The following is a 14,994-nucleotide window of genomic DNA, read 5'->3' as shown; positions in this document are numbered from 1 at the left end:
ACAATGACTGAATTCATCAAAATGTTTTTCATCTAAGTAAGGCCTGACTAGTTGTGGGTTTTTCTGCAACTGCAAAATTTCTTTTGTGGACATTATTATACAAAGTTAAATTTTTCCTCATAATAGTTTTCAGTTTTTACTTTTTTAATTTTCTTACTAAGTCTTATGAGAAATGAGAAAGAGAAGAAGGAAATAGGAAGAGAGAGACAACTGAAGAGAGATCAAGATAGGGAAAATGGTGGAGAAACACAGCACAAACAAAAATTAAGTGATCTCTTACTTTTCCTCTTCCTCTTTCTGAATATTTCAGTCCCCAAGGTACAAGGTAAAGCACAAGGCAGGCATTCATAGTGAGGATGGACTGCTGTGGCACGACAGTGACCCAGCACAAGGTGGGGTAAGGAGGGCATCTCCACAGGAGAAAACCTTAGCGTAGGATGTTGGAGTCCAAGTGGAATGGGATGGCATCCACATGGAGGTGGGGAGATCCTAAAGCAGGAAGCCAGAACCCTAGTGGGGTAAGAAAGGCAACTTCATTGTGGAAGGAGGGTAAAAGATGCAATGGGAAAGTGGGTCCAGGGGGAATCAGTCAAAGAAGTAAATATATTAAAATAAGAGGGGTGGCGCCTGGGTGGCTCAGTCCTTAAGCATCTGCCTTCGGCTCAGGTCATGATCTCAGGGTCCTGGGATCGAGCCCCACATCGGGCTCCCTGCTAGGCGGGAGGCCTTCTTCTCCCTCTCCCACTCCCCCTGCTTGTGTTCCTTCTCTCACTGTCTCTCTATCAAATAAATAAATAAAATCTTTAAAAAATAAAAACAAGAGGGGCTGAATTTCACACGCTTCGAGAACAGAGGGACAAACACGGAAAAAAAGAAAACTAGAACTCTGTAATAACAGGCAGAAATGGAAATACTGTTGTGAACTAAGGGTTTTCAATATATATAGTTGGATACAGAACTGCAGATGTAAAAGTGTATGTGTATGTATACGGAAATACATACCTGCATAAAAATATTCCCAATCTCTGTATATTAAAAAGGCCTAGAAGGAGCATAAGCTCAGAAACAATAAGCCCACCTAGTGCCCAGATTCTGGTTTCTAAATAACATTCTTCATTAAAAGGAACCAGAGCTTCTTGGGAAAATGACCACTTTCAGGGTTGTGACAGGAAAAGTGTGAGTTTGGAACAGCTTGCTGTGCCAGAAGTAAGAAAATGCTCACAGAATAATAGGGACATGTCAAAAAGATAGAAAAGTCATCTCAAACAGGCTACCACTAGCCAAATCTGGGAAAATCTGACCACCAAAACCAATGATGATAGTGAAATACAACCCCCTGCATTAAATAGAAACCACGAGTCCATACTGATAAAGGGTGAAAGTTTGATGAGTTACAGGATATTTACATAACGCATCTCCCCCACAAAATATTTATTCATTTCAAAAAAAAAGTACAGTGGAGAAGGCTGGCAATCACCACCTAAATTGTGGTCAAAGTAAACACTGCTGTAAAGGAACAAAACAAAATCACATGTCAACTGAAGAGATGGTAAGAAGAGAAAATCGCTTCTATGAAATTCCCGTCAACAATGCAAAACCTGAAACTAATAATAACAGGGAAATATCAAAGAGACCCAAAATGGGGAATGTTTTACAAAATAACTAGCCTGTGATTTCTGTATTATTATAAAGGTCATAAGGAAAGACTGGGGAACTACTCCAAATTGAAGAGATTAAAGAGACATGACAACTAAATCCAAGCATGATTTTGCTAGAAAGGACATTATTGGGACAACGGGAGCAATCTGAAGGGGGGGTCTCAAGCAGTGACTATATTAATGTTAACTTCCTGATATTAACAATTATACTGTGGTTATGTAAGAGAATGTCTCTGTAGGGAAAAGGCACTAACGTATTCAGAGGTGATGGGGTATTCTCAAAAGGTTCAGAAAAAAATAGCTCCTTGTACACTTAAGAGAATAAATATAAAAACAAGTTAAGCCCCTCCAATTTGCTAAAAGTTGGGTCAAAATAGTCTCAGAACCCAAATACTGGGATCCAAACATCCTACTTCATTTATAGTACAGAGAAGAAGGAAGAGCCTATCTTTTCCTCCTTGCAAATTATCATGCATCATGGCTACAGCTCCAGAGAATTATCAAACAGCCGGCTGTGTTCAGCCATTTCCAGAACGCAGCTTCCCAGCCAGTATGCCCAGTACCACGCTAGAAGAGTAAGGGCTTACAAAATACTGATACTCTAAGCTCTTGAATTACTAAACAAGGCTCAGGGTAGCTTTAGCTAGAAGATTTCTATTCCTTATGTAATATCATACTTTTCACCGTGTACTACATTGTGAAAAAAAGATTAAAAATAATGCCACAGATTATACCAGGTACATGAAGATTCAACATACATATTCTTCACTCTTTCCCTCAAGAAAGCAATAAAATAAGCAATTCTGCTCTTGAACAGTCATCAATGACAGTTAAACACTTAAGGTCATCTTGATAAAAGCGCTGAAACAAGTCTGCCATAAAAATATAATTTATTTACCTGTTGAATTAAAGAGGATTATATAAAAGGGCTCATCTGTTTCTGGGATATCATCTTCATTAATGAATACAGATATCCTCTGCTTTCGACTTCCAACCGCAAAAACAAGTGCTTCTCCTTTTTCAATGGGAACAAAGTCTCCATCTCTTGCAGTAGCCTTCCCGTCCATGGTAGCATATTGGACGGTGCAGGCAACATCAACAGATCCATTTCTGAGAACTGTGAAGTTAGCAGTTTCACCTTCCTGAACTCTCACCACATGAGGTTCTGAAATATTGATGAAGAAAAGAAGGAACATGTGAGCTTTTCTGATTCCATCTACATATTTTCACACCACTTTATATTTCTTCCTGCCCACACAAGAAATACCCTCCATTGTGTCTCTGCTTAAAGATTCAGCTCTGGTGCCAACTCCTACATGAAGACTCCTCTGATGATTTCTAGTCAATAACCTTCCCCTTGTCTTAATTCCTACAGAATCCATTGTCTTCAACTCCTAATATGTCAGTAAATTAGATACTATCTGAAATCCTTGGTCTACTGTTTCATATACCTCATTTCCAAATTTAGACTGTAACTTCCTTGAGAATAAGCCCAGAAACCTTATATTTTATTTTTCCACAGCAGTTAGAAGGCTGAACACAGGACTAATTCATTACGTATATGTTAACTGAAGGTTAAGAATATGAATCTATAAAATTCAAGAGCTTTAAAAGATTCCTGCAATTGTAAATTGAACAGCTTGTAAAAAGGGCTTAATAAAGAATTAGACACTGGGGCACCTGGGTGGCTCAGTCAGTTAAGCAACTGTCCTCAGCTCAGGTCATGATCCCAGGGTCCTGGGATCGAGCCCCTCACTGGGCTCCCTGCTCAGCGGGGAGCCTGCTCCCCGCTGCTTGTGTTCACTCTCTCTCCCTCTCTGTCAAATAAAGAAGTAAATAAAATCTTTTTAAAAAAAGAAAGAATTAGATACCAATTAAGCTTACAAATAAAACTAAAAAATGTCACCTAGAGAGAACAAACTGATGGTTAGCAGAGGGGAAGTGAGGGGAGGGGGATGGGTGAAATAGGTAAGGGTATTAAGGAGTGCACCGGGTGATATATGGAAGTGTTGAATCATTAAATTGTATACCAGAAACTAATATAATACTGTATACTAACTATAGTGGAATTAAAATAAAGTAAAAACTAAGAAATGTCTCAGGTGGCAAAAGGGAGTTATAAAGAGAGAATTAAAATGCAGAAATGGGGAAGCCTTAATTTACATGTTCAATAAAGATGAGTTATTAAGTTAATGAGCATCCGTTAGGTATGGTACCCAAACCCTGAACTGGCTACGTCGTGTACTGGAAGAAATTTTGTGGAAGAGTATCCCTTCTTGCACAAACGCAAAAGAAATACCTTGGAATTTGAAGGCAGAGAGAGAACAAAGCTAACAAAACAGTACTTGTTATATTTTCTTTTTCCTTCAGAAGACTTTTGGAAACATTTCTTAAAACATCAAACAGATTGAATAATGATCGTCCAAACAAATCATGAAATCAAATTTAAACAAGCTTCAATTGTGCTTTACTGAAAATGTTCAGTTATAAAAGTTATTGAAAACATACCTATCTACTCTTTAAAAAGATGTAAACTCACTCAAAAAAGATAGGAATACCACCTGCAAAATAAATGGGGTCATCATTTCTTCTAATCCTCAGAGTTGCGGTAGTTTTATTTCCTAGTTTAACTCCTCCAGTGGCATTAAGCAGAGTAATGGTAAATTCCTCCATTTCCTCTGGAATCTTTTGGAAAATGTGACACATGTTTTATGTTAGGTGATTTGTACAAATAATTCCATTAGATATACCTAAATTATTTTTTATCTTTTTAAAAAGTAGCTCTATTAATGACAGGACTAATGTTCATCACCATTTCTGATTCAAGTAGGACTCAGACCCCAAAAAACATTATAATGTGCATGTCATCCAAAAAGCCACTTCATTCTGACTCATAAAATTTAATGAAAATAGAGATATTTTGCCTTATATAAGCTAAAAATATAAATACTACATAGGTCACATTATTTTTGTTAAGAAGATGGGATATATGTTGTTTACAAGAAAAAAAAAAACCAGAAAAATAACTTTTCGATCCATTTAGACCAGAGGACATAATAGTAACAAAAGCTCAGCTAGCTCTCAAAGGAACCCTTACGGAAGGTTTCACCCATAAAGACCTCAATCCCATGTCCTACCAAGATGAGATTCCCCACTATCTCTGAGCCTCTATAAATCTCTAGGTGGACACTGTTTCTCTTTCATTCCATCCATGTAAGCTGGTATTCTCCATATCCTAAAATGGAAGAGTGCTGGAATTTTTATCTCAAGGAACAAGCCCAAGGGAAAGGAGACAGGCTTCCGGGACCATTTAAACACAGCTCCTCTCAGAAAGGTCCACTCCCATTGTTCCTAGTTCTTTCTCTTCATCACCAATAAGATGAGCACCACCCTGGATCCATGATCCATCTGGTGATTGTCCTAATTCTGAGAATGCACCAATAGCATACTTGGTAGATGGTACCATTGGCTTCAAAGGGCCAAAGTTCTAGCTGAGGACTTAACCTCAACTTGAATCCCTGATACTTAACACCTACGCAGTGTCACTGGCAACTGTGAGTTATAAGAGTTGAAGATGGCTCCAGGGAAACCAAAAATATTCCTCTCTTGGCTTCTATTCAAACATTATCATACCTGCATTCTTTATCACATATTTTCATGAAAAAATATACTGCCAGATGTTTAATTATTAAATAAAAAAGTTATTAAGCAATGACAACAAATAAAGAGTTACATATGCAACATTTACCTCATCTGGAAGGGAGTAAATGGTGATATTTTTTGAAAATTCCTGATCTCCAAAGAAAATAGTCCCTTGGACAGGAAATACATCTTGTGTAAAGTCAGGACTAACCACCCATGATACACTAACATCACCAAAGGTGCCTCGATTTCTTATTACATCATAAATAGCTGTGAAATACAAATGTGTATAATATGTATGAATATACATTTAACAATTTTAAAACAATGAGTAAAGAAACTGCTCAAAAAAACAAAAGTAAAAATAAGACCTCTTTTTAATAAAAGTCAATCATTTGCTTAGATAGCCTCAAGGTATGTATCTAAATGTAATCTAGTGTTCTTTCTGTAGGTATAAAATTTATAAAATAAATGGACTTGATCTTTTCTATCAGTTTGGGGTTTTAAAAATCATTCCGCAGAGGGAACAGAATGGTGATTAATTAGACACACTTATGACAAAGTTCTACAAGGATTTTTGCTGAAACCAGCTAGAGGAAGTTGCACACTCAAAAGTAATTTTCTTACCTAGACAGACACTGTTCTAAAAATAAGCTCCTTCTCATTTCAGGCCACTGCAATAGCTCCCTAGCAGTAATTCTCATTTTTTAAGTCTTTCCTATTTGACTCATCTCATTCTTCAGTGTTTGAATTCTACCACATATGGTTAATTGAAATCAAAATATAACTGAAATTATCAGTTATCACCACAATACCGATGTAAGAAATAAAAATAGCAATCTTAAATATGATTTTTTAAATACTAATATCTGTACTATATGTAATTTTTAAGGCAGATGGACAACTAAAAATAACAATTTGCTAAAGAAATAAACTTAAAAATGATTAATTTCCTCTTCAGTAAACAGTACTAGAATATAAGAAGCAGAATAAATTACCACTATAGGTATCGTCTCCTTTACTTTCATTTATCATAACAATTAGATCATCAGAGACAAATTCTATAATCCCATGAGGATCATCATTTTTTAGAATCGTAATGTTGACAACCGTAGCACTTCCCAACTTGCTTTCCCGTTCACCATGGCTGCTGAGGACCACCCAATAGTGTTCATCCAACTAAAATGAACATGTCAAATTAGGAAAAATATAAAGTTGAAATTTCAAAGCAAATAAAAATATATCTATTGAAGATTAATACTATTTTCCAGAAACATCCCACTCACTGAAAAAAACAAAAGAGCTGATATTATTCCTAAAAAATTGTTTAACACTCTCCTACCAATTAAGGGAGACATCATATATGAAAGTATACATTATCCAAAAAAGGAAAAGATAAATCATGATACTATACTAACATAGCAAGAAAACTGGACCTTACCACTGATGATCTAGCCATTTAAACTAATAAGAGTAAATAAAATAAAATTAATTGAAAAGCTACCTATGTATTGGTGTGCAAAAACAATGGAACAATATGTGGTTCCACTAATACAAAACTTAAATTTATTTTTTTTAAAAGTGATTTTACAGAAAAACTTCAGTTCAAACCCATATCATTAAAAGTTCAAACAGGTGACATATAATAAACATAAACAAAGCTTAAAGAAGATGAAAACTGATGACACACATTTCAGGTAGTTTGGCATTTCTTTCTGTAGGACAAACATGTAATTCAAAGTTGAATGAATCTTACTTTGTTTTTTAAGCTTGTGTTTTTTTTTTCTTTTGCAAACGTAAGTAGCCTCTCAGTCCTTTCTCGCTCACTTCTGCTCCTGTATCTCCTTGTCAATGTTCAAAATATCTATATTCATAATATACTAGATACTATCAGCTTTCCACAAAAGCACAAGAAAGAAAGAAAATCCCGTACCTCTGGTATCCCATCCAATCTTGTTAGCAATGTGATTACAATCTCCCGCTCCCCAGGTTTAAATTCTAGCACCCCTGTGTTTCCGTAGAACTCATTGCTATCTCTCGGCTCTACTCGGTAGTGTAGAAACTGCTTCACCAGAGCACCCCTGGATCGGGTGATGTGGAGCTCTACAGAGTCCCCTTCCTTAAAAAAAAAAATCCATGAAAGTTCAAATTCTTCAAGATTGTTCTTCTGAAGTTGTGAGTACAGAACAGATTGAAGTTTCTTTCATACTTACTTTTATAACATAGGGTCCTCTGGATGTAGGAGAAAATTCAAAAATTCCCCCAGGATCATCATTTTCCAAAATAATTAGGTCACGGCTAGTATATCCAGATTTTAGCACTTGATTTTCTACATTGACCCTGGAGAAGTCAGAAGGAAGAAAAGGGACCTGCCACCTATAATCTTAACACTGAATTTTGCAGCCTTATTTACAATATTTACAACACTTCCAGATAATGAATATGAAGGTTATTATCAGTTAAAACTTAAACTGAATTTAAGTGTACTAAAATTATTTAAGATCAAAATACTTTTACTCATAATATTTATGGAAGAACTTCTATTTCTGAATTCATGATATCTTTCATATTTGACTGAAATTAAATATTGCCTAAGTACTCCAAAAATATTGTCTAAGTACACCATAAAATAAGTAACCAAAGGCTGTAAATATATTTTTATAAAGTATAAAATCTACAGATTTTTTTATAGTTTTAGGAAAATTTAATTTTAACATGTAGTTAGAAAATATATTTAAATAAATTTGTTTTACCTTTATGTGCACTTGAATTAAAAAAAAATCATGACATAAGATTACACTAACTAAATAAAAGTTGGATAACTGCATGGACTAAAGCAAGCCACAGTGATCAAAAATAAACGAAATTATGATTAGATTTTAGAAATATTTTGTGACCATATGATTCTATTCACCTCAGTTTTAATTTATTTTTTGTTATTAAAAGAAAATATAGAACAAACACAAAAAATCATGGAACAGAATGGATCTGAGATGCATGACTTGTTAAGCACTTTCTATACATTTCTCAAAAGAACATATTTAAAACAAGATTTTTTTTTATATTTCTGGTTTTTATGCTCAGTGTATAATTAGAATGATCAAAGGGACTGGGACACAGGGCTCTGGGAGTTTAAAAGCCAGCATTCTCTTTGAGAATTCTCAATCCTGCAATCTGCTCTAAACCTTCCCAAATTTGACTTTCTGTTGAACCAAACAGTATTCATGATCAGACCTCAAAATTACAATGAAACCACAATTAATATGTAGAAAAGACAGCTCACTTCCTATGTAATAGAAAATCAGAATTATCATCCTTCTCTAGCTTTTGGAAATCTGACAACCAAAACCTAGCATTCTTGTGTCTGCAGAAGAGACAGCCCAAATAATAGGACAGTTATTTGTGATACTGTTAATGCGGTCATGTGATTTTCATAGTAAATACATCCATATTTCATACACACTCCCCTTACCATTAGAAAATGAAACTACACACAAAGCATGCACAGCCATCAAGCAAAATTTCTCAAGACCTGTGGTCATGCAGAACTGCAGCCTGTCCAAAATAACAGCTTGGAAAGCAAAAGGTTGAATAACCAAAAACAAGGCATTGTTTTGTACACTTACCCAAAATACACGACAAACCTTTCGGTTTCTACCCTGTCAACACAGAAAGAAGTGTGGGAGGGGGGGAAAAGGAGACAGAGACACCGTTTGCCAAAATCTCACTCATACTGCTAGAAATTTGAACGACAGAGCGAAAATAAAGTGAAAGAAAGCTTTTCATTTTTTCCCCCACAAGCTAGTAATGTTCACTTCTGCACAGTGGATTCTCTGCTATTGATGAATGCTAGCAAGAGGTTCAGCAGTTTCCACTTAGGGAAGACGACCCCATGGCCAGCCAGCATGTCAACACGCATTGAAGACATTCCTTTCCAGGCCTGCTCCAAGGAGCCGGGGCCTGCCAAGCACTGTGCATGCTCACAAGCCACAGCAGCTGAGCAAATCTCAGGCAGCTTGAGTTATAATTACTTAGTAGCTTTAATGAGGTTTTTAATAAAACAAAAATCTTCATCCTCAGATCTAAAGCCAGTTATTCTTTGAAAAAATAAAAAACTTTAGAAGCAAAGAAATACATACCTTTCATCATTTACATAGAAATATAATCAAAGAAGCCATAAGATAGCATTTTATCTTTTAACTTTGACAAATATTACTTACATAGAACTTCATAACAGGAAATCTAAATACTTCTCCAAATCCCCAATGTAATGTATTTTCAAACAATCTTGAAAAACATATGTCAACATGCACGACCCTAGGGCTTCATTTTTTATTTTATTTTATTTTATTGTGTTATGTTAATCACATACATTACATCATTAGTTTTTGATGTAGTGTTCCATGATTCATTGTTTGCGTGTAACACCCAGTGCTCCATTCAATACGTGCCCTCTTTAATACCCATCACCAGGCTAACCCATCCCCCCACCCCCTCCCCTCTAGAACCCTCAGTTTGTTTCTCAGAGTCCATAGTCTCTCATGGTTCGTCTTGCCCTCCGATATCCCCCCCTTCATTTTTCCCTTCCTACTATCATCTTTTTTTAACATATAATGTATGATTTGTTTCAGAGGTACAGGTCTGCGATTCAACAGTCTTACACAATTCACAACACTCACCATAGGGCTTCATTTTTAAGGTCAAATGACACTATAAATATGGGGTTATACACCACATATATGGTAATTTTTCTGAAATAAACTGGCATAGTGAAATTTTTTCTGATTTGGGGAAAACTAAACAGTAAAATATTTTTAACTGGTATGATACTGAAAGCATCATAAACTGTTGAACTCTAGAGCAACTCTTATCTGTACTAAATACAGAGAATTTGAATTTGAATTTGACTTTAGAGAAACTATAATGTACCACAATAAAGTGTTAATTATTTTTGTTGCATTATATCATAACATTGTAATAACACTTACTACCATTCATTCTTTCATTTTAGTTTTGTTAAAAATTTGCAAAATCGAGAGGAGGTTTAGATAAAATATGTAATTTTAAATCGTAGATGTTATTCTCACATTTATTTAATTAAATATGTCTTAGAACACTCAAATGTTATTTGCTCATTCTTAGTCATGCACAATTTAGATAATATAAGTAAACACTATTACTAATTGAATTAGATATAAGTATAACATAAATATAAAATTGAATGAATTTCCTGTATTTGAAAAGAGAGCAACCAATAATTTTTGAAATACTCTAGCCCATGATTTGTACTTCCTTGTGTACTGTTTTTGCCCATAGGAGAGAGAGAGAAATAAATACCTAAAAATTATATTTAATTAATTTAAATGTTTATATGATCAAGTTAAAAAATGACTGTTTTGAAAGAATATAAAAAATATTTAGTAAACTTTCAAAGGTGAAATTTAAGCCATTCTTTAAACACTTAGCCAAAGCAGAAACTCAGCTAAGAGTTTCTATGAATTGCTTTATCTTTGGTTTATAAATGTTGTTCATTTTCTTTCTTTCTTTTTTTTTTGAAGACTGCCCATTGATTTAATAAGTACTCAAACCTAACTAAAAGAAAAAAGGACATAAGTGAAAAAATAATTTTCAATTTTCATTTACATTACATTTCACTGACTTTTTAAAATAATTTGAAATACCTTTCCTTAAGATTTAATGTGAAATACATATTAAAAGCATAAGTCATTTTTTCCCTACATTCTGTATTTTTCCTTGACATAAAAATAAAGAACAGCTACTCATCAGGTTTCCAGAAGGTGTTTATACAAAATACCTACAAAGAAAAACCTAATGGTAAAATATAGAGAGGATAAGGGGTTCCATAAAATAATTATTCCTATTTCAGTCCTGATTAATATAGTATAATATAATGCCAATTGAATTTATCTGTGATTTTTATTGTTTATAAAATATGAATTTTGCAAAGCCCCCCAGCTACACTAACCTTCTCTAATATGTATCAATTTTAATATAGAAAACTGTAGCAGATAAGCTTGGTTTTGATTTTTTTTTTTAATTAACTGACATCAGTTAAACAAAGAACTTTGTTTCACTTTTGGTGATTTTCTGAATTACTGAAAAAAAATCTCTCTGAGAGACTGTAATATTTTCCTAATATAAGTTATCCACTGAGAAATGTTAAGTAAATCCTTATTATTACTGAAAAAGACCTCTTAAATTTGTATTTTTGATTCTCTGAAAAATATGTATTATTTAGTGTTCAAATTCTATGTTAAAAAGAGAATTCATTATATGAAGATTAATGCTTTCTTTTTACTCACTCAAAAAAAGCTCTAATCCTCTCCCCTGTTGAAAATGAAGCAGGCAGAGCTGTTTGCTTAACCAAACATTTTAGATTTGTTGCTGCCTACTTTTTTAATATAGTAATTTATTAGCTATGCTTAATGTTATATCTGATACCTTCCAATAATTCTCTGTGTAATGTTTCCTCATAATGAATAGCAGGGTAAAATTTCACTATGTCACAATATTCAGTCTAACCAACGCTACCAACAAAAAACAGAAAAGTCAGAAGCCCAGCAAAATGTTATCTATTTAGTTTTTTCTCTTTACTTTATATGGAGGAAAGAATTAAAACAAAAAACAAAATTATTTCAGAGAACTCAAACATCTATAAATGCTATTAAATAAACATAACCTAAATGGGTTATTACCTGTCTAGAGAAAGTGTTACTGTCTCATTCATTTCCGGTGTGTCATCAGCTTTGACTGTAATGTTGATTGTTGTGTCACTTTGCCCAGATAAAAACACAACAGAGCCATTAAAGGGACCTATATCGTCCAGGGTCACTGATTTTGAATTAAAGCCAGAGGGCTTCAAACTCCAATAGACAGTAGCCTGGCCATCGGTTCCATCCCGATGTAAGGGAATATATACCTTATAAAAAAAAAAAATTTCTCCTGAAATATATGCTAATAAATTATGTAAGCTTTTCAGTTAGTGGATGCACTTGTTATTATATGAATATATGTATTCTGCATAGAGAAGCCAACTATTAAATGACATTAAAACAGAAGACTGAACATGTCTTCTCATTAAGTATAAAAATAATTTTAGATATAACTATTTTTTATTAGTTTTTGCTAATCAAATTTATCTGCAAGACTGTTCCCACCCCAAAATATCCCTAACCTATGATTTGTCTTAATAAAAGGATATTTTAAAAGCCAAAGAATAGTGAAAAACATAGAACATGTTGGCTAAATACTAACTTTCCATCAGAGTTTCTCCAAAAAAAGGAATTAATGAAATATCACAATATAAACTGAAAGATAAGCTTTTATAATTAAAACTAGAAAATTACAAAAAATTCATCCTAAAGTGATGGAGGCAAAAATAAGAAAATAATAATATAAGTAAGAACAAGAAATGTTTCTAACCAATATGATATATGCAGTAGAAATAAAATGAGATACTCCAATCATAGTTCTGGGTGACCTTGGGCAAGTTACTTAACCTCTCTGACCTCAATTTCCTCAAGTGAAATGAAGCTAGGGCTTCCATATTTTGCAAGTTTGTGGAGAGGATTAGTGTCTCTCCATTGTATGAGCTAAATAAATGGCTGCTATTATAATAATTCTGAAACAAATTATATTTGGTAGTTTTATTTAAGTGCAGTACACTTCAAATATAGAAAATAAAAGGATCATTGTAGATAATGATAAAGTTTTTTCCAAATAAAGAATATAAATGAATACTTAATGGTAGATACGCTGTTCTTTTTAAGCCCCTAAAAAGGTATTTTCTTTGTTCTTTGCTTTTTAACACAACCCATCTTGAAAAATGGAAGATATTTTCCTCACTAGCCATTCTGCTAATTTGACTAGCAATGGTCAGGGTTGACTAGTGAGCAAAATAGGATACTTAAGGAAGACAAAAAAATTAAGAGTCACCCTGAGGGAGTGGGTGTAGTCTGGGCTATGGATGGGACAAAGAGAAAGAGAGCTGAGGGAAATTTCCACCCTTTCTGTTTCCCAGAGGGGAAGAATGCAGGTTCACAGAGCCCAAAACTTTCCCTCAAAACTAATTTCCCTCAAGGGAAAAATATGAAATGGTAAATTGACAGCAGATAATGAATAAAAGCAATCCACTCTCTAAACGTTTTTAGTTTTTCAGTTTTTAGAAAGAAACAGTGTACTAATAAAAAAATACAAAAAATCAGAACCATCTTGAAAAATGAGCTGCTCTGCCAATTTATAGAATCAAATATATAAACAAAGGAAGTTGCGAATACCATATTTTGACATGAGACTTCGATAACAAAAACAATTCTCCACTTTTCTGATCTGAACCCCAACCCACTTTAAATCAAATCTAAGTTATGAGAGTCTTAGAGAAGGTTTCAGGGATAGACCAGAACCCAGGTAATGGTAAACCTGAAAGTCAGAGCCATCCCTAGATAGATGGTAGGAAAATTCAATCAGGGTAGGGGTCAGGTAGGGGTGCTATATATGTGAGTGTGCTTTTGTGTGTGTGTGTGTGTGTGTGTGTGCACCCACAAAAATGTACCCATATATATAACATAAAATTCCTCAGATTTGGCATTCCACAACTTTACCACCACCAAGTGGAATGGCGATCCAAGTGGATCACTTCCACAGCCAAGCACAGAACCCAACGCAGCCACCCTAGTCCTTCCCAAGGCAAGCATGAGGAATGCTAATAATGGAATAGGTCAAGGATACCTGCAATACATGTGACTTAGCCAATAAAAAAAGAAAAATTATGTTTGGCTATCACTCTGGCAAATGTCATAGCACTATCTAAAAGCATCTACATCAAAATATCCAATTCTGGCCATGAGCAATTAATTCTAATTTTATTCTAACAAATATGGCAAAAGATGATGGAAAAATCACATATTAATCAGTTACTTAAATGACATATTGAAGACTTGCTGTAAATGGTGAAGCTTTTCAACATCTGTTAATTCTGTGTCTATGCCTTATCTCAGACTCATTAGGCCCCATCAATAAGAAAAAGCCTACTTACCACTTCAGCAGCAGAATCTTCTGGTTCATGTAAAATGATTGAAAGATTGCTAATGAAGCCAATTTCTCCATTTGCAATGTCTGGAGTAACCACTAAAGAAATATTCTGGACTTTCCCAAATCTAGGACTTACAGGTGGGATTGGGGGAATTACGTTCACCAACTCCACAGTTTCCAACTATAATAAACAAACACAGTGAAAAATTTAAAAGAACAGAAATTTTTAAATTAAAAAAAGTCTTAATAGCATGGGGCAACAAATGTAAAGGTCACAAACTTGGCAACTTCATCTCCTCTTACAGTCACCATCTTATTTCAATCTCCTGCACTGGCTTCTTGAGCTTTTTTTTTTTTTTTTTTGCTCTTCAGTTATAATTCCCCAGGGTTCTTTCTAAGCCCTTTATCTTATTATGTCATACCCTCTCCCTAATAATCTCTGGATCTCTCCTTCAAATTCCAAATCTTTGTAACCAACTGCCCATGGACATCATAAAAATGTCACACAGACACCTTACAGTTAGAATGTCCAAAATAGAAATCATTATCTCTGTTCCATGTCCCCTCACTACTAACATCACCAGCACTACCATCTGCTTTTCCTCCTTATCACCTGTACCCAACTACCTTGACCTTAAAGCTA

The 14,994-nt window shown here is 34.3% G+C and overlaps 1 protein-coding gene across 1 annotated transcript in view; it reads right to left on the bottom strand.

The window, feature by feature from the left end:
* The window catches only part of ADGRV1 (adhesion G protein-coupled receptor V1), a 521,249-nt gene that overhangs the window by 445,948 nt on the left and 60,307 nt on the right, over positions 1-14,994 (bottom strand). Inside the window, exons 10-17 of the mRNA XM_044916755.1 lie at positions 14,356-14,532; positions 12,017-12,240; positions 7,514-7,640; positions 7,234-7,419; positions 6,299-6,479; positions 5,407-5,570; positions 4,220-4,343; positions 2,557-2,823 (exon numbers count right to left, since the gene is read on the bottom strand). Coding sequence (XP_044772690.1) covers positions 2,557-2,823; positions 4,220-4,343; positions 5,407-5,570; positions 6,299-6,479; positions 7,234-7,419; positions 7,514-7,640; positions 12,017-12,240; positions 14,356-14,532 — 1,450 coding nt within the window. The remainder of the gene's footprint in view (positions 1-2,556; positions 2,824-4,219; positions 4,344-5,406; positions 5,571-6,298; positions 6,480-7,233; positions 7,420-7,513; positions 7,641-12,016; positions 12,241-14,355; positions 14,533-14,994) is intronic.

Source organism: Neomonachus schauinslandi, chromosome 7, assembly GCF_002201575.2.
Source record: "Neomonachus schauinslandi chromosome 7, ASM220157v2, whole genome shotgun sequence".
NCBI classification, from domain to species: domain Eukaryota; kingdom Metazoa; phylum Chordata; class Mammalia; order Carnivora; family Phocidae; genus Neomonachus; species Neomonachus schauinslandi.
Note: the sequence above shows the minus strand (reverse complement) of the source record. Positions and strands in the feature narration are given on the sequence as shown.